Raw genomic sequence first — 22,296 nt, forward strand, 5'->3', positions numbered from 1 at the left:
GCTTGCTCCTTCTTCGGAGCTGGCGAGGGTCACAGGGCAGACGCAGCGCTGAGGGCAGCCAGTACCTCTCACCCCTGAGCTACCGGCCACCAGCGGGGCAGCAGAGCTGAAAGCAGACTGGTTTCATAAAACACCAGGAACGAGGACGAAACTTTACTTCTCATTACTTGCTCTATTGTAAGTAATACAACAAAATGTAATGCAAACTATGTATTAGAAGATACATTAATAATAATTAACAAGAAGACACGTTAACTCAGAAGAAAATTATGAAAAAAATGTTGGTGGTCATGGAAACTTGCAGTAGTGCTTACGCATTGTTAGAAACTAGGCGTATATGATACAGCTTGGGAGGCAGGGTTGTTCTGTACAAGGCTCGGTGGAGCAGGAACGTAGATGACACACCTTTCACAAAAATAACCAGCAGTCAGCATGGTTGTTCTGCCATTCATAGCAGAAGTATAAAAACTGGCCTAAATGTCAGCAAGGCCATCTTGTAAGATGCTGCAGCTCGAGGCACAAGGCTGGCAGAGACACAAGGTGACTCCAGGGGTGATGAGTGGGATTGCTCATTGCTTGCAGCTGCACCTGAAGCGGGCAGCAACTTCGGCAGATAAATGGGCAGCTGGTGCAGCCCCCCCTCCCCTAGGGCACCTCCTCTGCTGTTAGCTTGGAAGAGCAGTTCTGTGCCATGCAAAGGGAGCCTTATCTCCACGGAGGTGGTGTTTGCTGAGCTGAAGCTCTTTTGACCTGCCTGTAAGTAACTGGGCTGACGTAGCTGTAGCTGGGGTGAGTGGCCTGGTTGCTTTACCCGACCTGCAGAGGTTCAGGGACACAGGGGCCGATGCGTTCATCCCCTCTGGCTTCCTGTGTGTCTTGGGTTGGAGAGCCTCAGGTGTTTCCCCATCAGCCTCTGCCGAGCTGCAGCGTGCTGTGTGAGTGTGTCCGATGCCTCTTTCCATTGCTGCTGTTTGCCAAGAACTTTGACTTTTGTTTATTTGCACTGCTTGATGAGAGAGCACTTACTGGCTGTTTTCTGGGCAGAGCTCTTTGTAATTGTGACAATGAGGCTTTGGGTGGATGCAGCACAGTGCGAAAGGTGCCTGGTTTGGAGCTATGTTGCTGTGCTCCTGGCTGTGCTCTTTGCCTTGCTGTGTTGCAGAGTGGCTGTTCAGCAGTGCTTGGTCAGGCTTCCTGCCTCATGTGAGCAGGAGGGAGTACTCTGCATCTCCTCTACATCTTATATTTATGTCCTGATTTTTGGCTAGGATAGTCAATTTTCCTCCTAGTAGCTGGTAGGGTGCTGTGTTTGGGATTTAGGATGAGAATAATGTTGATGTCACACTGATGTTTTAATTGCTGCAGAGCAGTGCTTACACGAAGCCAAGGACTTTTCGGCTTCTCGCTCTGTCCTGCCAGTGGGCAGGCTGGGGGTGCTGCAGGAGCTGGGGGGACAGGCCCAGGGCAGCTGACCCAAAGTGGCCAAAGGGGTATTCCATACCATCTGGCGTCATGCTGAGCAATTAATACGGAGGGGCTGGCTGGGGTGCTGCTCAGGGATGGGATGGGCATTGGTCAGTGGGTGGTGAGCAACTGCATTGTCCATCACTTGCTTTGTGCGTGTTATTATTAATTTTCTGTCCTAATAATCTGTCTTTATCTCAACCCATAAACTTTTTACTTTTTTTCTGATTCTCTCCACAATCCTGAGGGGAGGGAGGGGCGGTGAGCAAATGTCTGTGTGGTGCTGAGCTGCCGGCTGGGTTAAAAAACAACAGTTTGCTTGTGTAGGCCTTTAACCAATTAACCAAAGGCATGTCATACCTGCGGCTGCAGTGATTGCACTGGGGAATTCAGGATCAATGAATTATAGTTTGGGCTTTTGTAGTTTGGGCTTTTAAAATTAAAAACTCAAGAGAGGTCTATGGACAGAAATAATGGCATTGCCACAAGTGACACAAGCTTAAAGTGCTAGTGGCGGGTTCAGGTGCTTGGGTTTTGTCTGTGAGCCCCTGCCATAGCCATGTCTTCCCCTCTAGCGGGGTTTCTGGGGCAGTTCCTGCTGCCTGAGGCACAAAGCCCGAGGGCTTTCTCCTCTTGGCCCTGCTGCTCTTTCCCCTTGTGGTCTGCTGCCCTGATGTTGTGATGGTTGCATCGCGGCTCTTACAACAGGTAGAGGTGAAAACCGTGCTGCTGGTGATAGCAACCTCTTACATGGTTGACTACTTATTTTACTATCTAGATTCAGTTCAATGCTACTGATTAATTTTGTTCATACCACCTAATTCTAAAATAAGTTCCTGGAGGAAGGAAAAGTAGATATCTTGATAAGGCTTTACTCCAAGAAAGAAAAAGTATTTTGATTTAGATACTGCCAAATAGCATGTTATCTTTTGTTTACTGTATATGTCACATTGACATTTATCTAAAACCTTCTCTTGTTTTTAATTTCTTTAGAGCTAATCATTTAAAAGTTAGTACGCTTGGTGGTTGTTGAAGATAGCAGTGATAAACCTCTTTGCTTTAAATGTTAATAAATTATGTAAATCTAATACATCAAGTCAACTGCTCCAGTGGTTGTCGCTGAATCCTTCGATTTTGAAAAAGGAAATTCAAATCCAGCAAAGCGGATCAAGAGGGCGTTCATGAAGTGCACCAAGGAGCAGCCTAGGATGATCCAGAAGGAATCTGCAAACTGTTCACTGTGAGTCTTAAATGTAAAACTTCCCTCTTTAAAATTAGCAATTTTTTCTGAAAGGTGGTGGATCTTCACCTCTGAGGAGAAGAGAATCAGGATGAGACAACCGCAGGAACCTGAAAGAGCATGAGAGATGCTCGCCACATCAGAAACCCTGGCAGCAAGGCTATATTACATCCATCACAACGAAATGCAGTATTGATGGTGTTATTATGGCCATCATGACTTAATTTTTACTGGGAGCTTATTTCTAGACCCCAACCCCAGGCTGTGTGTCACAAGCAGACCTCCCCACCTGTCTCCCTGTGCCGGGGGCTCACTGCCCACTGGCTGTGCTCCGGTCCCCATGTTCCTGACAGGGGACAGGGCAGCCTGCCCCGTCTCTCTGCTACCTGCTGGCCTGTCCCGCCACCCACTGCTGTGGGGAACTTCAGCATTTGTCTCCTGACTCCAATTTGGAGGAAAGCCAGGTGTTAATACAGCAAAATTATCCACCTCTCTCCTAGATTTAGTTTGTCACTTTGGAGTCAATGCAGCCGTAGTCCTTACTAGTCTCCAGTGCTGATAAATCAGCCAAAAAAAATAATCCCAAATTCAGGTAATGTGGAATGGTACTTACATGCAATGAAGGTCCAGAGGTACAACCCTACAGGGCCATGCAGGGTTTCATAGGGGCTGCCAAAAGCATTGTACATGAAGAAGCCTGTTCCCAGCAGAGCAAAGACAATCAGCACCGTGCAGAAGAGAATGACGCTCACATGGATACTTGCAGGGATAATTTTGAGCAGATCTGGAAAAACTAAAAATTATAAGCAATAATAAATACATAATAAAAATATAAACAATTTGCTGCTAATTTGTGCAAATTACTTAAACTGTGCTTTTCCAAATGCAGCAGATCTAGTCTCAAGTCTCTCAGAGGCTTGGCCAAAGATTTGTCTTTCAGGGAGGTGGACAGCAAATCCAGAAGTAAACTCCCTGCATTTATGCTCATGCAGTCTTACTGAGGGGTAAATTATATTTCCTTAGCTCATTCACTGACTGGAATGTCATTTGTATTTATTGCTTTGCCCAGACCCTTATTAGCATCCAAACTTAGTTACGATTGATGCGAGTGTCACTTGTGTGTCTGATCTTGTCTGGAGTGATCAGCAATTCATACAAAACATGTCTCTCGGACTGGATTGTTCTGGCCAGTGCAGTTTGTTTTCCAGAACACACACGCAGACAGGATGAGATGAGACATTGCTTACTGCGGTGCAGGACAAGAAGCACCTTGCTGAGCGCTGTCACTCTCACAGGTGCGCTCTGAGCTGTGCCCGGAGCACCAGTGGGCCCCGTCCTGCAGGGGGGCCAGGACGAGGCCAGGCTCTGCTGGTGTCCTGCTGGTGTCCTGCTGGTGTCCTGCTGGTGTCCTGCTGGTGTCCTGCTGGTGTCCTGCTGGTGCAAGCCTGGTGTGGGGCGTGGGAGTGACAAAGCCCCAAGGAATGCCGTGGTCCTAACCCTGCAGGCATGCGAGGTGATCGTTGGGCGGGTGTGTGGCAGGTTCTGCTGTGCCTTGGGTATTCACTGGGTCTGGAATGCCACGTGCTATCCGTCTGTCTGAAGCGTAGAAATGTGAGGCTTTGGCTGCTTTGTCTGCTAGGAAAGCAAAGAACTGCTCCCAGCCGTAATGTTGGTTTCTATTACATCTGAAAGCAGTGATTCCACCTCTTTGACTTGCACAAATATCACTGCTGTTTTGTTAAGCTTATACACGAAGAATTTTGGCTAAATGCTTTTTTTAACTGAAAATCTTAAGCTATAAATATGTTAATTTAAAGGTCCACATTTAACAATGAAAAAGAAAACATTAGTAAACCTGTGGTACTGACATACAGGTGGACTGCAGTGTGATCTGTTTCTGGGTGACATTAAAAGCTGCAAGAATGAATGATATTTGGGGGAAGGTAATGTGTGTGGATGTTTACAGTATGGAAATAATGGAAACTCCCTGTGAAAATCCATTAACAATGCCAAAGATTTGATTTGAAGACACCTAAAAGGATAGGTTTCCTATCACTTGATGTTTTTCTGTTTTTATTTTTTTATTAAAGGGTATATTCCTGTACTTACCTTAATCTCTTAAAGTAGTATCTTATTTCACTGTTTTAAAATAGAAGTCGTTCATAAAGGTTATATCATAGGAGTACGTGCCACAAACTCCAAATGAAACTTTGAAAGATGCAGTGTTTTGTGTGATCAAAGTTTTCTCCCCTGTATTTCCACAGGTGAAAGATTTGAGGGATGTTTTTTTCTGGAAGCATATGGCCAAAAAGAAGATGAATTAATGAGAAGTGGAGAAGTCCTACAATAAGACAGTAGGATACCAAGATAAAACAAGGTGTCAAATATTGAAGTGTGTGGCTATGAAACCCAGTGCTGCTCAGGTCTGTGCTGGTTCACCTGCTGGCTGGCAAGATGCTGCTGCTTTTGCATCAGAGCTTTGCTCTGCAGGGTCAAGAGGAAAAACATTGTTGGTTATGTGTGAGCAGTGCCTGTTAGGCAGTCCCTGCAACGTGCTTGCTCTGTGCTATATAATTGTTTCCAAAGCCTGTGTTAGCACTGGTTGCATTTGCTGCTATGTCGCTTGCCCCAGCAGCCCACCCTCGGGAGCCCATGCAGCACAAGGAGACCCTCACAGGGGGAAACGGCAGCCATGCTGTGTGTGATTTGGCATTTACAGTTAATTACTGCTGCCTGATCTACCAGAGGCTGTGCTGAGGTTCAGCCGTGTAATGGCCTGTGTGACCATCATAGGCCAAATGTTAGGAATCATTTCAAATATTTTTTTCATGCAGTTTTTTAGCTATTATTTCAGAGCGTGATCCTGCTTGGCTGGGGCATGGGACAGTTGATCAGCCTTGGTATAAGAGTAATCTGTAATCACTCATGTTTGTTTAGCGACAATGGATATTTCAGAAGTAATCATCAAACACACTTAGCTGCTGCTGATCCACAGGGGCATGATTAAAGCAGGGTAATAACACCTTGGAGCTGCCTCACTGCAGCTGCAATGTGCTGGGAGGAATAAGCCTCATGTAAATTAACCTACCTTGCAAAATGTTTACCAGCAAACATTTTGTAGCCTGCAATGCAGTAAATACAGAGAAGCAGGTAATGTGGTGTCAAGCCAATTTATTGCCTGACTGAACAAAAGGGAAATTAATGGCACAAATGTTTGTGCATTGCTCCCGAAGCTGTGTTGACTGCCACTTTGTGCTGCCAATATCTGCTGAGAGCAGAGAGGGGCACTGCGGGGCCTGCGGTGCATGCACAGCCCTGTGGGCACGCTGCAGTGCGGTGCTCGCCCTCGGCTGCCCCGTTACCGACTGGGCAGGTTTGCCTGGTGTGCAGGGAGAATCTCCATGCGTGGAAGGCAGCTGCTGCTGACGGCCATGTATTGTCCAGTTGTTGCTGATGGCTAAATTGCTTATATCATCCTAGTAAAACAAAGCAGGTTTTGGAAACTAGACCTTGTGTCTGCTGGACTGCAAAATACTCCAAAAAGTTACAAATGCTATGTATTTACAAGTGTAAGGAACAGCTGTACTGCTAGTATGCTATAAAGTACAATTTTACTCTTGTACTATTCAAAATAGCTAGCAAAAGGCTGAGGAGTCCTTGCTTGTGCAGAATTTGTGCAAGGAATAGCAAGGGATAGCATTATTTCATGCAACACTACCTAATCCTTTGGGAGAACATGAAGAACTTACATAATAGTACAGATTTTTGTTTATTTTAAGCAAGTATGCTACTGCATTGTGCTGAATCTTTCCCTTGGCACCTGCATTTATAGTTTTTGTCATTAAAATTTTATAAGCGACATATTGGGAAAAATTAATTCCAGTAACAATGTTGTCTTGAAAGAAAAACATTCCTTCACTGTAATGAATGAAATAGTGTTTTAGTATGCATGCCAGTGACCTTTAGAAAATGAACTGCTGACCTAGAAACAGATGAGAGTCAGCAAGAGTAAATGAGGCAGAAGGCTTTCCCCAGCCTAACAGGGCTTGCTGGCAGAGCGAATTCATTTTACAATTAAGAGATACAGTGGTCAGAGGGGAGCGTTTAATGGGAACAAACATAGAACTAAATCATTTAGCCTATTTTCCATGTCTTTTCTTCTTAGACATGCTGAAGTGCACTTCAGTGCATTAAACGACAGACGTGTACATTGTACGTGGTGGTTCTGCTTTCTGGGACGCTCCCAGGGAGTTCTGGCTCAGGCTGAATGGGTTTCCTATAGCCTCAGGGAGTGTGAACCGGCCTCTCTGTGTCTGGTCTCTAAGGTGAATGCTTTTGGTAGACGCATACTTCGCTAAGCCACCCAACCATTGTTTTCTAAATATTAATTCTATTAAAATAACTGTTGCATTTGCTTTTTAATCTGAAAGATCTGAGAACAATTTGTGAAGAGGACATCAGTGCTTGCTGTCAGTTGTCGGTGAAAGCAGGGAGGTGAAGCCGGGACCTGCTGCTGGGCTCGCGGACGGAGCTGTTCAGGCTGTGACTGGGCAACGGTTCGGGTGCACGCGCTGCCGGAGATGGCCTTGCAGCATTACTTCTTCAGCATGTGCTACATAAAGGATTCCAGGGCAGATAAACCACCTGCAACGTGCTCGTAACATTGCGTGGGGCTTACTGAAGTATTTCACTACTAATGCTTGACTTGCATGAAAGGAAATTAAAAGGTAAAAGAGTGCCCTTGCGCAGGCTGGGCAGGCTGCTTTGGGTCTGCCGAGGCTCTTAGGCTCCGCTCAGACCTGCTCTCGCTGCTGCCATGGGTGATGATCTGCTGTCGGTGGTGGGCTGGGCCACCGGGCACCTGGAAGGCAGCCTGCTCTCTGTAGGGGGGGATGCTGCCCTACCACAGGTGTACCACAGCTTCTCTTCTGGCCTGGGGGGTCTCAGGCATGAGATTAAATCCAGCATTAGGTTCAGATTCTGAGAACAGGCATTAAAGCACCTGCTTCAAACCTCATTTCTCCATGTAAAAAAAAAAAGACATTTACTGATGTTGAGTGAATTACTCTTCCATTTTTTTCTTTATGGAATTCCTGAAAGCTTTGAATGCCTGTCTGTTTTCAGAGAAACTATTGGTAGAATCACCCTAGCAGTACATTAACATGTTTTAGCCATAACGCGATGAACTTAAGAAAGCAGAAGTGTACGGACAGGAGCTTGAGCAAGGCAAGGAAATGTTTTCAAGGTCCGGGAGTCTCAGCAGCTGATAAGGAGCAGAAGCCAGCTGCCTGCCCCTGGCTCGGGGTGGCTTTCCCCGCAGGATGGGATGCCCGGGTGGCCACTCAGCAGCACCAGGGCAGGGCCCCTGTCTGAGGCAGGCGAGAGCCCCATGGTCCTGTCAGTGCTGGCCAGGGGCCCCAGCAGGTCTCGGCCACAGGGCTGGCAACTGCTCACGGGAAGGGACAGCTCGACCCACGGTAGGAAACGAGTTCCTTGGGGCTCCGTGGACTGCTCTGAAAACTTTCTGCAGCCTATACCTGCAGGGCAGTGCAGCTTTCTTCACAGCCACAGCATGCAGCGGTACCGAGAGCTTCCAGCTAGCTAAATAGATTAGTAATGGAATTTAATTAGAGAAGGTAAGTCTTCATATTGTATTAAACGAGTCTAGTCTACTGCTTTGAAAAAAATATTATGTAGTAGACCATTTATGATGCCTAATCTGGTAACCTTAATTTGCCTTAGATGACTCATGTAAGCAATTTGCCAGTGCTGCTTTAGCAGATTGCTTCCAAATTTTGTTTTGTAATAATTTCAGGTGGCATACAGTATGTATAAGAAATGACTGTTTATCATCTGTTTAGTGTTGCTACATGCAAAATGTCTTTGCTTGATCACTTCATTGATCTTCTTATCCTTGAAGATGAACAGGTTATGAATATTACATGTAAAGCAAAACCACTGCTAACAGTCTTCCATAAGATTTTGAATGTTGGTTACTAAGTTAAATTTACAGATCAATTTTCTGAATGTCAGCTAGTATCAACCAGATATTTTTCCAATTAATACAGCAAATTACTAATTTCTGTCTGCTTTGTTTCTCAGCAGCAGCAAAATGCTTCCATACCCCTATTTCTTTCATGAGATTCCTGCTAGTTTATTTTTCTTTCATGACAGAGTAGAGGATGTAATGTTGACACGTGCAGGAAGATGATAGATTAATTGACAAACAATATATGCAATTACTTTTAAAAAAATATATCTTTTGAAATGTAGATATCTGTGTAATTAAAACACAAACTGCTGAAAACATTAGTCTGGCTTTGCTAGTATCAGAAAAGAGTAATTTAAACCCGAAGATTGAAATGCTGTAAGGGTAGCATTAGGCTTTAGAAAATTTCATGCCTGTTAAGGTCTGCGTACAAACAAGGGGGTACCAGGGCAGTTATCTCCTGGTTCCCTTAGCAGTGAGCAGCACAGTGCTAAATAATTCAAGCGCCTTTCTTACTCACATGAAAACTGAAAAGGTCTCCCCCCGAGCCCGCACTGTCTCACTCGCTCGCCATAGAAAAGCCCGTACTGGATTTCCCCGATAAACTTCTCCAGCTCCTGCCCGGTGGCGTTGACGAGCAGGGCTCCGGTCTGGCAGAGGATCGTTCCTCTAATCCACAGCTGAGTGCCGATGGCTGCTGCAGTCCCCAGGGCACAGGCGAAGCTGAACACCCCAGCTAGGCAAAAGATGATTCTCTTCTGCTGGGCTGGCATGGTGGCACGCGAAGTCCTTGGGGCGATGCAGCCTCAGCCAGGCAGCGAGGAGCTCTCCATCGCCCTGGCGGGCAGGCGCTGGGTGCCCAGCCCAGCCACGCTCCTGCCGGCAGCCCCCTCCTCAGAGCCCCCTCCTCAGGGGCTTCGGCAGTGAGGCACCGCAGGGCGCGCTGCCCTGCCAGGTGCTGGGGACGTCTGTGTTTTCCTTCTCCCCTTCTGTCTACTGTATAACTCCAGTTTGCACGCTCCAGCCTGGAAAAAAGCAGTTTGCAGAGTGTTTCAGTGCATCCTGTGTCACTTGATAATGGTTTAAGATGACAGAAGGAACCTCTGTAATTCGAGGAGTGCTCTGTTCCTCCCTTGTCTGCCTGGCTGACCCGAGGATTTCAGGACCGGGCTTGGCTGCTTGTCTGGTCATCCCCCATCCAAAAGTAAAGTTTTTAGAGGGCTTTATTTTTCCAGGAATTCTTCTAGAGCCAGCAGTGTTGAGCGGCTCTCTCTCCCATTATGGGCGTTCCTAACGCAGCGGGGAGGCAGTGTGTGGTGCCCGGGCTGGGCCGGGCAGCCCCCCCTGCGACACCCGCCTGTTTCTGGGTGTTTGCTCTGCCCTGGCACGGTGCTGTCTGCTGGATCTGCTCCCGCCCTGGCTGCTGCATGCAGCAGGATGCTTCGGCAAACTCTTCCACCTGGTTTTCCAGGCCACGCAGGTGGGGTGCCCATGGCTGGGTCGCTGCTGCTGCTGCTCCTGGGGCTGCCCTGGCATGCTGCCTCACCGGGGCATCACCTGGGGTCAGCCGTGTGGCCGGCAGCATCGATTTACTGGCTGCTGGCAGTTTCTAGGCAACACAAGGGTTTTTCTCTATTTTCCAAACCAATTCAGCTAAGTACTTTGTTATCTGGATGCATGTCTGTGGAGGGAATACTCTTCAGATGTTTTAAGAGTATCATATCAATTAAGCTTAAAGAAGAGTATCATATCAATTAAGCTTAAAGGTGACTAAGTCTGCTTTAACTACATATGTTTTTAGACAAGCTTAGAATTAAAATGAAGCAAGGCTGGGTACAGACATGGCTTTTTCTAAGCTAAAGCTTAAATAAAACTGCCTCATGCATGATCATGACGTAACCAAAAGATGGCACTGTCACTGGAATCTGGCCCCTCCGAGCTTGCACAGTGCATGATGTTGAGCAGTAGGTTTGGAAATACGCTTATTTTTAAAGATGATTTTGAACACCTACACAGAATGCACTTATTCCCTGAAGAAGTGTAGCACTTCAGCATAACCATCACCACATGGTAGCAGTGAAAGCAAGACTTGAATGTATGCATGTACATGCAACAGCCTTCTTCCCACCTTCTTCCCTTCCTAGGGCTTTGCCCTCGGCAGTGGCGGGTGGTGCAAGGGCAGCAGGGGCGTGGGCTGGAGAGAACTTTGTGCACAGACAAGCTGGAAACTGAACTTGAGAGTGGTCCTGGAGTTTGCTTTGGAGCAACTTGTCACAGGAACTTTCATTATCAGTTACGGATTCTTACAGACTTGTTCAAAAACCCTTTGATACGTATCTTGGTAGACAGTACAAATCACTTTCCACATCTAGCTGCTGAATTCCGGATTGAACACTAAGGAGATATTTACAGGATCTGTTTCTTCGTATTTGCACAGTAAAACAATGTTGCTTTCTCCATGGCTAAAATGATATTCCCTGGTACCTGGGATGCTTTGTTTATCAAACAAATACAGGAAAGGAAATTCACATGCTTTCATGTTAGACTGGCAGAAAAGGAAGGTCTCTTTCAATAAATGTTTTGACAGGTTTTTGTAACATCTTCCCTCTTCTAGAACACACAAAGGAAATAATTGGTTATTTTATCCCTCAGGTATTTAACTGAAAAAAGTGAAGCTGAGGTATCTGATGATCACAGAAAATATTTTATTGCAAATGCTGCATGCTCCACCACAGTGAATACTACATTGAATATATGACAAAACCAAAGAAGATGCAACAAGTGAAAGATAAAAAGGGGAAACAAAAATATTTGGTTTTGTTTTTTGTTGCTTTTTCCTCAGAGGCACTAGGCACTAGATTCCAGGCTTTCTGTTAATGTCACACTGGAACAAGAATTAAGGGAGTCACTGTTCGAGGCCAAGGTTAAAAAACAAACAGAAGTAACCAAGGAATATTGTAAAAGCGCTTCTGTGGCTGGTTGGCACAGGGGCAAGGGATGATAACTAGCAGCTGGCCTGACTGCCTGGATGCTCCTCCCTGAGGCAACGCATCTCGCAGCACCACGAACTGTTCTGCAGGCTGTGCGGTGGCCTCAGGTCCCCCCCGATGGTCCCCTCCCTTGCACTGGAAAAGGGCTGCCTTCTTAAGCTTACTTGTCCCGTTCAAGTCCTGCCTGGCTTGCATCCCGTTTGTGTGAGATGACACCAATTCCGTTACCGTTTTCTCACTGTTTTCAGTGTTGGAAATGACCACCCTCCTTGCCAGGATGGCAGGAGCCTTCGGGACTTAGCGCCGTGTGCCTCTGCTGCTGGTGGCAGCTGGAAGGAGACCGCGGTGCTGAGCCATGACCCGAGGGCCATCCCGTGCTACAGCCCGAGCGTGGACAGGGTGACTGCGGGCGGAGGGCACGGTGCCCCCGCTGCCACCTGGTACCTCCGGGAGCGGGACCGGGATCCCGGGAGGCACCAGGCAGGGGAGCGGGAGGGAGCGGGGCCCGCGGCCCTGGGCCTCGCTCCGTCGGGCGCGGGCCAGGAGCGGCAGGAGAGGGGGCGGCAGCTGGGGGCTCTGCACCCTCCTCAGGCGCCAGCTGGTGTCCGGGGGCCCCCCAGCTCCTCCTGCAGAGGCCGGAGACCCCTCGCCCCCTTGGAGTCACTGCAGGGATGCTGCGGAGGGGCTGCGCAGCGCCTGGCCTGGCTTTTGAGGGCTGCCCCGGGGCGGCAGGGGTGGCCGGAGCCCGCCGTCTGCGTGGAGCCCTGCTCGGAGCCGGGAGGCGGCCACATCTGCCTCGTCTGGGCGACGACTTCTCGTCCTTGGCCGATTACCCGTGCGCTACAAGTAACGATGCTACCAAGGGGAAGCCGGCTCCGTGCACGAGCGCGGGGCTGCGGCCGGCGCTTGGCACCCCGCTGCGGCGGGCAGCGCCGGGGGGCCGGGGGCGGCACCGCGCCGCCCTGCGCCGCTACCGGCCGCCGCGGGAGGCAGCGGGCGAGGCGCGCCGGGCCGAGCCGCCCCCGCCCCGTGCCCGTGCCCGTGCCCGTGCCCGGCCGTGGCGGCGGCGCGCAGCCCGCCCCCGGCGCGGCGGGGGCTGAGGCGGGGGGCGAGCCGCCGAGTGCTGCTCCCTGGCGCTCGGAGCCCGCTCCAGCGCCCGCCCGCCCGCCGCGGCGGCGAACATGAGCGATCATGGCCGCCTTCGGGCTCCTCAGCTATGAGCAGAGACCGCTCAAGCGGCCGCGCCTGGGGCCGCCCGACGTCTACCCGCAGGACCCGCGCCAGAAGGAGGTGAGCCCGGCCGTGCCGTGCCCGGCCCCCCAGCCCCCGGCGGGCCGCCGCCCTCGCCTCCCGGCCCGGCGCCTCCCCCGAAACTTTTGAGCGGCGCCGGGCGGCCGCGGAGCCGCCCGCTGACTTGCATTTTCTGCGGCGAGGCGGGGGCGGGCCGGGGCCGGGATGCCGGCGGCGGCGGCCCGCGGGCGGGCAGGGCAGGGCAGGGCTGGGCTGGGCACGGGCAGGGCCGGGCCGGGCCGGGCCGGCTGCGGCGGGGCGGTGCTGGCGGCACCCGCTGACCCGCACCCGCTGACCCGCACCCGCCCTGCGGGGCGGCGGCGCGGCCCGGCCGGCTCCCGGCTCGCCCCCTGAGGCCGGCCGGGCGGTGCGGGGCAGCGGCTGCGGGCGGTGCGGGCACGGGCGGTCCTGAGGGGCCGGGCCGCGCCGGGGGCCGTCCCGCCGGGGGCACCGCCCGGCCCGGGCCGAGGGGTCCGGCCGCCCTGAGGAGAGCCCCCCCGGGGGGCGCCGCCGGCTGCCGAGCCGCCCTCCCTGCGGCGGAGGGGAGGGGAGGGCCGGGCCGCAGGGCTTCGGAGGTCGGGAACGTCCCCGCAATCGGAGGGCCGAGGCTTGGGCAGCCACGGCCCGGCGCGAGAGCAGCGCCCCGCCACGGCTCCCGGCGGGGACCAGGGCCGGGAGCGGGGCGGCGGCGAGGCCGTGGGGTGGCCGCAGCCAGGCCGCCCGCTCCGCGCTCCGCAGGCGCCGGGAGGAAGGCTCCAGAAAGCCCGTGGGGGTCCCTGGGGTGCGCCCTCGTGCCTCGCACGCGGGGCTGCAGTGCCTCGTGCCTCGCACGCGGCCTCCCGGGGGGCTTCGGGCGGCCCGCGCTCCTGCTGTGCCTGTCCTGGCCGCCTTCCGTCCCGCCGGGTGCGGTGCGCGCCGAAGGCACCAGCAGGCCGGGCTCGGGGGTCACCTCCAGCTCCAGGGCGAAAGGCAGCAGGGCGCAGTGCAGTGTGCTTTGTGCTTGGCTGTCTGCGTGTTGAGACTTCCAGAAGGTAGGCCGATTGAGGCTAATTGTTAGCTGTTTATGAGAATTATCGTCTAGTTTGCGTTGGCCAGCCGGTGCTCATCAGAGGGCGACTTGGTCAGTGCCATAGAGAGGGGCTTGGAGTAACGTGCAATGAGATGTGTGTCTTTTAGTCCATTGCTAATCTTTCGAGCGATCTCTGATTTTTTTTTTTTTGACCTCAAGCATCTTTCTGCCTTTTTCACCCTTATGCCGCTGTTCTTGTTGTACTATAATAAAGTTGACAGTTACAGCACTTAGAAATACTTGTGTAGCGTGTATTTTTCATGCCTGATCTTGACCAGGCTTGCAGAACTGCTTCTGAACTGAGCTACGGCAGTGCATGGAGATTGGTTTTCGGCTCTGGACTGTTTTGTGTTTTTAGTCAGGTGGCAGATCGGTTCTTGTAGACACGTTTATAATCATGGTCACTTACAATACGAATGGAAGTGGCAAGTGCCCAGGTGGTTAATATTTAAAATGGGTTGCATGGGTGTGTCAGTGAGGATAAAATAACTGCAACAGGCTTATTGTTTTTTTCCTGTAACATAATTGATTGAAAGATGGTTTTGGGAAAGAGTCTTTATTTCACATGTACGTGTGGAATTAGTATGTATTGCATCGAGCATTTACAGAATATATGTTGTTTCTGGCTTTTTTTTTGGCGAAGTCTGCCTATCATTTGAAAAAGGAGACAAACCCATAGTTGCCAGTCCTAGCAGAGGTAGGAACGGGCTGTCTGATGATGCTGGTGTGGCAGACTGCTGCCCTGTGCCTCTCCAGATCCCTGCTCTGCTAGGAGCCAGCACCTCCAGCGACCTGGTGAGCTCCTTCTGCAAGAGTAGGCCAGCTCCAGAGCCCGTCCAGGTGAGCTGCAGGTGGAAATCTGGGTCCTTTGCTAGGTCCCCTCATGAAAAGCTTGGAGGTAACACGTTACCGCTGAGTACTGGCATGTGCCACGTGTTTGAAATGTTCTCTGCAAAAACAAGGGGGTAGCCGAAGAGAAATCTTTGAATTGCATAGCACGTCACTTGTTCTTGGATGCAGGGTACCTGCTGGGGTTGCTTCTAACACCTGACACTGCTCTAAAAGACACAGATCAGGAGGAGTTAGCTTTCCTTCTCTTTCTGTAATGTGTTTTCATTGAACGTTGGACAGTGCTTTGCGTGTAATTTCTCTGTATAATCAGTGATGCCTGCTCTTGATTTGGAGTAGGTTTGGAAATCATGACAGGAGCATTTGTAGGCAACTATTAGAATTTATTTATTTTTCTTCTAGCGCTTCCTATACTATAAATAGTTATTGACTCCCGAACTGGATAAAATATAATGGAAATCGTGTTTATTTAAAGACAAAGATATAAATACTGAATATACCATATCATCAGGGCCAGATCCTGATAATTTTACTCATGAGTAATCCTTTTAACTTCAATTTAATTTAGATTCAAAACATGAGAAAGCACAAACCACATCATTTTATGTTGAGAAATAGCCTTCAGGTAAGGAATTTCATGGCCTTCTCCACGCGTGGTGTACAGCGTTGCAGCCTCCCACAGCTCAGCTCACCAACACCTACCATCACGGACCGCCTTCTCACCTGGGCCGTGGTAAAACGGTTGAAATTTCTGGATATTTCAGTGGCCTCTTCAGTATTCCTTACGCGGGTTGGGAATGTATCTGTCTTTCTAGGCCCTTCAGTATTATAAGAGAAGGGTGTTCCTTTAAGCTCTCGCTATCCGTTCATAGCGTGGCCAGTATGTCATCCTCCTAGGCAGTGCAGAAACTTGCCCGTGCGCTCGGCTGCTCGGTACGGCTCGTCCTTGTTTGTGGTTCCTGAGCTGCGGGTGCCGAGGGGACAGTGCTCCTCTGAGCGCGGCGATGTTCTTCCTCATCCTAACGAATCCCAGGGTGCTTGCTAATCTGTAACTGGCACAGTATTTGTTGTACACCAGTCTCTTTTAGGGAGCTACTTTTTGATCTCACCGTTCAGAAGGCACGCACCGTTCAGTGGTGTAAGCCTACCCTGAGTGCAGGGTTTTTGGCACAGCGGTTACAGCACAGGGTAGAAGGCTGGACCTTCCTGCACAGGCTTTAGGCCTCCAAACCAACGCTGGTGTAGCTCCAAGCCGCTGAAAGTGGATGCCCTCTTGTAATAAGGAGACACAAAGCAAAAGCTGGAGCTTGTGAGAGGATCTGAAAGGAATGACTAAGTTAAGATCAGTTTTGTTCCTTTCATGAGTTCATGAACTTCTTTTAAGTTTCTCTTCTGAAGGAAAGTTTTGAGGTTAGGGAGAAAAAGAATGTATTTTAAATATTCCTCGTTTTGACTGTAAAATTGTGGTAGTGTAGCTCTGTACATTGTCTGCTCGGTTTAGATGTCAGAGTAAACTGGCCAGTTCCTAGTTTTTCAAAAATAGCTTTCCATTTTTCACCTACTGGCTGCAATAAACAAGCGTTATAAGTAATAAACAAGTAATAAGGAGGTAGGAAAATGTTTAAGTTGCCGGAGCTCATTTGTTAAAAGCAGATTAATCAGAATTACACAGTCCAGAACACCCAGCGATAATGCCTCGGTGCTTGATCGTTGTGGCAGCTTCGCTGGTGTAGGTGTGAGTGCCCTAAGCGCGCCGGGCTGCTGCGTGCTGCGGGTCGCCTCCTCGAACAGGCTTTGCAGGGCTCGCTGCTGCGATGCGGGGAAGTAACGTGTGCGGATTTAGTTTGGGGTCTGACTTCCTGTGGAGTTGCTGGTGCTCCGTGCCCGTGAACATTGGTCTGAACTTGTTAGGCTTTGTTTCTGTAAGGGTTGTGCGTGTTGGGTTCATAAATGCTCAGCAAAGGAAGTGCTGCAAATATATAGGTAGCTTTTAAGCATTCCACAGGAAACAATTAAAATGCTTTCCAAAGGAAATTAATACAATTTGGGCCTGGGCGTTCATTTGGCTATTTAAACTTCAAAACCATTTAAAGTCTTGATTGGGCTCGCTTGGGGCCCTGCTTGACGTTTGGAAAGAAAGCTCGACATCCCCGCAGGAGCGCGGCGGGTCCAGCGCAGATCGCTCAGCGACAGCAGCGTGCCGTGCTCCTCTGCTTGTCGTTAGGAAGGGGCTTGCGGATCGAGCCGAGTGAAAGCATGCCTAACCCTCCTGCGTTCAGCGCTGCACAGCTTAGCTGTGCTGGTGTCCCTGCTGCTTCGTCTAGGAAATGTTCCCCTGCTAGAACAGCTGTGCTCGTGGAAAACAACCCTGAGCCATTAGTGGGGCTGGCGTCAGACGTAATGAGAACTCCTGCGAACATTCGGCTGAACTTTTATTGTTGATTTGTTTGTATCTCTGCGTGTTGTGTTCATGGGTGGCATGTCTATTAATTTAATTTGTAGTTGGTGTTTGGTTATGCAACTGTCCTGTGTTCCATGTTTAAAATTTCTGAACTACGGCTGGAGGCAGGGAGAAATCTGAGCCAGACAAAACCAAAATACTGCTGTGTTTGTGTTGTCAGTCCATCCCCAGCTTGCTCGTACAGTAACGGTAGCTACAGCAGTGCCACATACAGTTCTCAGTTATTCTCAGTGTAGCTATATCTAGACAGATTTTTTTCAGAAGAGGAAGAATTTAAAGATAACAGAGCTGGGGTCATCTGTGGAAATGGCTCTAATAGTAACATATATCTCCATCTGTTTGCCATTTACCTTTTATTTATTTACTTATAATCCCTTTGATCACTTTCATCTCTGCCTTCATCTGTGTTTTCAAGGCTGTCTTGGGGATAGTGTGGGTGGAGGAGTGCTCCAGCACTTCTTGTTGATTTCATTTAAAATTTAGATGAGGCTTGCTAACTTCATAAACCCTAGAGAGCTAAGATTTCTTCTAAATACAGTGCTGTCTTCTGCGTTACTCACAAACTTTGAGAAAATACTAAAAAGCGAAATGCATTGCAAAGCACAAGAGAATAAACTCAGTGGAAGTTTCTGGGTCATTATTTTTGGGGACAAGGTGCCCAAAACCAGTAATCAAATCTTCTAATAAAGTTACTACATTCTTCTTCTTTTTCCTCCTCTTTTATTTTGTTTGTTTGCTCGGTTGCCTTTCAGTTGCTCTTTGTTTTCATGGGTCGTTTCATAGTCATCTCGGGGACGGTTTTTACATCTCGTCTGCTAGAGGTGGTCCGCGGACTGCAGGCTGGGCTTGATGAAAGTACGCTCGGTGACAGGTGGCTGATTTGCCGAGGGAGTTTTCTGCCTTCTCTTCGGGAATAGACCAAGGACGAACCAAAGCAAGCTCTCCGGCCTGTGCAGCTCTGACCCGTGCTCGCTGAGGGCTCCCGCGAGGCCCCGCGGGGCGGGATGCGTGCGGGTGCTGTGCTCGGCCCGGTGCTGCTGGCTGCCCCGGCACCAAGGCCCTCGTGCCGGCCACGCGTGCAGCCGCGACGGTGCCTCCGGATAAGCCAGAGATGATTCACTTCCAAGGAGGATGAGCCTTGTTTTCTGCTACCCTTTCTGTGGGCAGCACCCCTCCTTCAGCAGGACGGTTGCCATCCTTATCAAGTTATGGCCTTGAAGTCTGTAGTTAGGAGAACACTTAATGGGGACCGGAGAATAGGAGAGGCGCTGCATTTCCCTTCGCTGGAATCCTGCACGTACAAAGCATTTCAAGGGTTAGTCAAGTGTGATGGACTAGCGTACACATAACACTTCTTTGTAAAAACATGCTTCTCAGAATGATGCGGCTTCTGAAATTGTCATTTCATTTTTTCATCCTTAAAACACTCTTTGCAGGATGAACTTACTGCAGTGAACGTAAAGCAAGGCTTCAGTAATCAACCTGCCTTCTCTGGAGATGAGCATGGGTCTGCTAGAAATATCGTCATTAATGCCTCAAAGGTAATGCCTGGTTTTTTACCTGGAGTATATTTATTTAGCTTGCTACCAAGCTGACAATGGTTATACTTGGTTCTCGACTTCTTTGCTTTCTAGCTGGAAGTCTTCATGTTAAAGTTAATTACCAAACTAATACAGGAACACTGAGCTGTGGTCCTGCTACCTGGTGTTACCAGTCTTCAGAGGAGGACACGCATACTGAGAGCAACACATAGCTATTGCACTTCGTTGTAGAAGACATGTTAATTTTTGCTCCTGTTCTTTTATTTGCTTCACTTACAAAGCCGTTAGTGACTCTGTCCCTGGAAGTCCCTAGTGTTTACAAACCATTACCTTGCTTTGGTCTTGTATGAGTTTCATCAGACTGTTTTCTATTATATTCTCGGAGTGTTTAGTGAAACTTAACCTAGCTCTCCTCACTTAACCTAGCTCTCTTATGTTTTTTTGAGACTTGAAGATATCTGAGATACAAAAGAGCAATGAAAATCACTAAAATATTAGCTATTATCTTCCAAACTGAAAGTTATAACTCTTTAGGAAAAAAAAAAAGGAGTAAGGAGTAAGCTATCCAGATTTGTATACTCTTTTTTTTTTTCTGTTGGAAAAACACAAAGAAACAATTTTGAATGAGAAATTTATCAAGAAGCTTAAAAAAATCTTTTCCAACAAAGAGACTTTTAAAATATATGATGTTTTATGGCTTATTGGAACATTTGAATTTACTTATTACAGTGATGCTCTTTTATTTTAGCAGAGCATAAATCTGAAATGAGAAGGAGTGATACAAGTAAATGACAAGGTTGTTATTGTTGAAATGTTAAAGGTTTTTCTGTTACGTACTTTGTTTGCTAGAATTTCCACCTGCAGGTACTTTTTAATTAGTCTTGTTTTGACTATTGAACATAACTGAAAAGTAAACCAAATTCATAAGGAATTGCTTATAGATGTTTGGAAGATGTAAGTGTAGAATTACCAAAATAAGTTCAGTATCTCATTAAAAACTTTTCATAGGTTTTAAAATTACCCAGCTATGAATGTATTTATTTGAAAATCAAACACCCGATTCTTACTGACAGGTCTAAAAATTAATTACAATTTAATTTGCATTATAGTGATTTTGGTATGTAAATAGCCTAACACAGTAACTAAAACCTCTTTTGGGCGCTTCCCCCCCCCTGCTGTTTTGGTATTGAAAGTGTTCTGTAAGGAAATCTTACGATGTTTTCATTCTGAAGGTAGTGAGTGGAAGTGGAGGCATTTTGAAGTCAGAAAACTTACTAGCTTATGCAAATCTTTGAAGTTTTGCCTGCTGTAACTGACAATGCAAAGGCAATTGATACAGTTCTTGTGGCAGTGTAGTTTGTTCTTATTAGAAGTGAACAACAGGTATATACACTTTATGGCATGATAAAATGCTGACACTTGTAGAATATGCTGTGTCAGGTCCTAAATCTGAGATACTCAACTCCTGGAGTGAGGTGCCTCTGGTGATTTACAGTGAAGTCATTGTAAGTGGTGGCTGCATTTCTGTTGTCTTTGAGGCCTGGTCTTCTTTGGCTTGGTTTTGCTGGCCTGCAGCTTTTATAACAATATTGCAAAAGCGTTGCACAGTTGCTTTAATATCAGGGATCTCTATCTGTTAGCTGCAGGGCTTTAAAGTGTAATCTTATTAGGCTGATAGCCTGGACTAGAGTGATGACTGCATCTATTCAGATAAAGACTTTATGTGCATTAATGTACAATAGATGCTTGCTAACTGGGTTGTCATATGTGTTATTTTCTTCTTTTTTTCCCTCCCTTTTTTCCCCACCAGATTGGCGCTTACTTTAGCAGCATATTAGCAGAAAAGCTAAAACTTAACACGTTCCAGGACACAGGAAAGAAGAAACCACAAGTAAATGCCAAAGATAACTACTGGCTGGTTACTGCTCGGTCTCAGAGTGCAATTCACAACTGGTTCACAGACTTAGCAGGAAGTAAACCACTGACTATTTTAGCAAAAAAGGTATAAAAATACTCCTTCCCCTATTTCTTGGATATTGGGTTGCACTGAATTGGTCTGTAAGGACAAGGCGATATTCATAAAATAAGTTAAAAGGTTAGAGCTTAAGCTATATCTGTTTTTAAAAAGATGTTTTATTATTTTGTGTTTTATTTAACACTAGAAGTAGCTTCTTGAAAATCAGAAGTGGGATGAAAGGCACATGGATACAAATCGGCAACTCTATAAAAGAAATGTGGCTATTGGGGATGTACCTTTTTTACTGAGATTAGGGTAATGGGTAATTAATAAGAGTTCCTATGAAATAATGAGATTTTGCTGCTGACTGCAAAAGAAATAGTAGTAAGATCTTGAATTCTATTTCCTGCTTTTGCATTCTGCAATTTCTCAACAAAGAGGAGGAGAGGCAAGCATTCCACCAACTCTAAGTTTCCCTATAACTTTATTAGAGGTTAACTTTCTGAATAAAAGCACCAGAGAGATTTCTTTTGATATTTATGATTTAAAAAAAATAATAAAAAGGGGCTTATGGACATACATAAGCGTGTTAAGAGCCCTTTGAAACTAATTGGGTAGACTAGACCTTAGAATGACTACAAAAGAGCATTACCGAAAATCATCTGTGTTTGGTTTGCTGTGCTTTTCTGCATTGATGTGCTTCTGTTCTCCAGGCACTCCCTTAGAAAGGTTGAAGACTCTTGAAGGAGTAATTAGTATTTTTCGTAGGCGGACAGCAAGCGTAGTATTTGTGTCTCCACTCCCTTCTATCTCCACTGGGTGCGAAATGTCTTTTACTCATGTATGTTGCTTTAAAAATACATTAAAAAGTTATGCGACCTTTATGCAGAAGGGCTTAAGGATTGCTGTGACGGAACAGAGTGGCTCTTCACGGGAAGTTTTGTGGGAGCAGCCCTGTTCTGTGCTGGGCACAGACACGTGTCGCAGCTGGCCACCTTGTTTCCCTGGTGCACTCCATTATTTTGGGCTCTGAGCCAGGGGCACCCAGGGTACTGACAGCACCTGTGTAACCGAACGCATAACCAAAATCTCAGTACGTGCTTATTTTCCAGAAGTTCTGAGGATCACCTTGCAGGACCCTTTCTGCACTTCGTATGTCTTTGGCTGTATTGGCAGGTTTGTTAGTGGCCCTGTAGGCATCTCAAAGATGGGGAAGGATGCTCCTGGTGTAACCTGGGGAAAGCGTGGGGCAGTACCTTTCTTTTGTTGTGCCTCTTTGTGTGTGCCTAAACACGAGGCTTTGTCAGCTTAGTGGTTTCCCAGGTTGCTGAAGAGGTCTGCCACTGTCCCGCTAGTTAGGGGTTGAGGAGGGGAGGCCTGGGCTTAACCCGCAGGTGCTAGCTGCTGTTTGGACTGTGTGCTATAACCTGCTTCCTGTTTTATTTC

The 22,296-nt window shown here is 48.1% G+C and overlaps 2 protein-coding genes and 1 long non-coding RNA gene across 15 annotated transcripts in view; 2 read left to right on the plus strand and 1 right to left on the minus strand.

The window, feature by feature from the left end:
• Positions 1-620: 620 nt before the first annotated feature.
• LOC308199897 lies at positions 621-9,011 on the plus strand. 9 transcript variants are annotated; one of them, XR_013955075.1, is made up of 6 exons: positions 621-756; positions 2,458-2,704; positions 3,913-3,999; positions 4,969-5,081; positions 6,870-7,029; positions 7,135-9,011. It is a non-coding gene; the product is annotated as an uncharacterized lncRNA (long non-coding RNA). The 9 variants fall into 9 exon arrangements; XR_013955076.1 differs by lacking the exon at positions 3,913-3,999 and adding an exon at positions 4,000-4,217 and having other exon boundaries at positions 637-756; positions 2,562-2,704; positions 4,969-5,127; XR_013955077.1 differs by having other exon boundaries at positions 638-756; positions 2,562-2,704; positions 3,901-4,217.
• CLRN1 (clarin 1) lies at positions 2,463-10,872 on the minus strand. The gene is made up of 3 exons (XM_080604713.1): positions 9,214-10,872; positions 3,318-3,497; positions 2,463-2,814 (listed from the first exon to the last, which is right to left on the minus strand). The coding sequence occupies exons 1-3, from the start codon at positions 9,464-9,466 to the stop codon at positions 2,549-2,551; spliced, it is 699 nt and encodes a 232-aa protein (XP_080460839.1). The 5' UTR covers positions 9,467-10,872; the 3' UTR covers positions 2,463-2,548.
• A 1,835-nt stretch (positions 10,873-12,707) lies between these two features.
• MED12L (mediator complex subunit 12L) overlaps positions 12,708-22,296 on the plus strand; it is a 140,741-nt gene continuing 131,152 nt past the window's right edge. For 3 of the 5 annotated variants that reach the window (XM_080604672.1, XM_080604673.1, XM_080604674.1), the window contains exons 1-3: positions 12,709-12,973; positions 18,789-18,893; positions 20,704-20,895. In XM_080604672.1, coding sequence (XP_080460798.1) covers positions 12,875-12,973; positions 18,789-18,893; positions 20,704-20,895 — 396 coding nt within the window. In that variant the 5' untranslated portion in view covers positions 12,709-12,874. Of the gene's footprint in view, positions 12,974-18,788; positions 18,894-20,703; positions 20,896-22,296 lie in introns of all 5 variants that reach the window. The other 2 variants (XM_080604671.1, XM_080604675.1) reach the window with 2 other exon arrangements.

Source organism: Anser brachyrhynchus (assembly GCF_964034855.1).
Source record: "Anser brachyrhynchus genome assembly, chromosome: 9".
In the NCBI taxonomy this organism is placed as follows: Eukaryota; Metazoa; Chordata; class Aves; order Anseriformes; family Anatidae; genus Anser; species Anser brachyrhynchus.

Bases quoted from the DNA above. Each gene is read 5' to 3' on its own strand.
- CLRN1 (XM_080604713.1), bottom strand. From the start codon at position 9,466: ATGCCAGCCCAGCAGAAGAGAATCATCTTTTGCCTAGCTGGGGTGTTC. The intron at 3,498-9,213 runs GTGAGTAAGAAA...TATAATTTTTAG, and splicing joins GAGACCTTTTCAGTTTTCAT to TTTTTCCAGATCTGCTCAAA. The intron at 2,815-3,317 runs GTAAGTACCATT...ATGCTCTTTCAG, and splicing joins CCTCTGGACCTTCATTGCAT to GTTCCTGCGGTTGTCTCATC.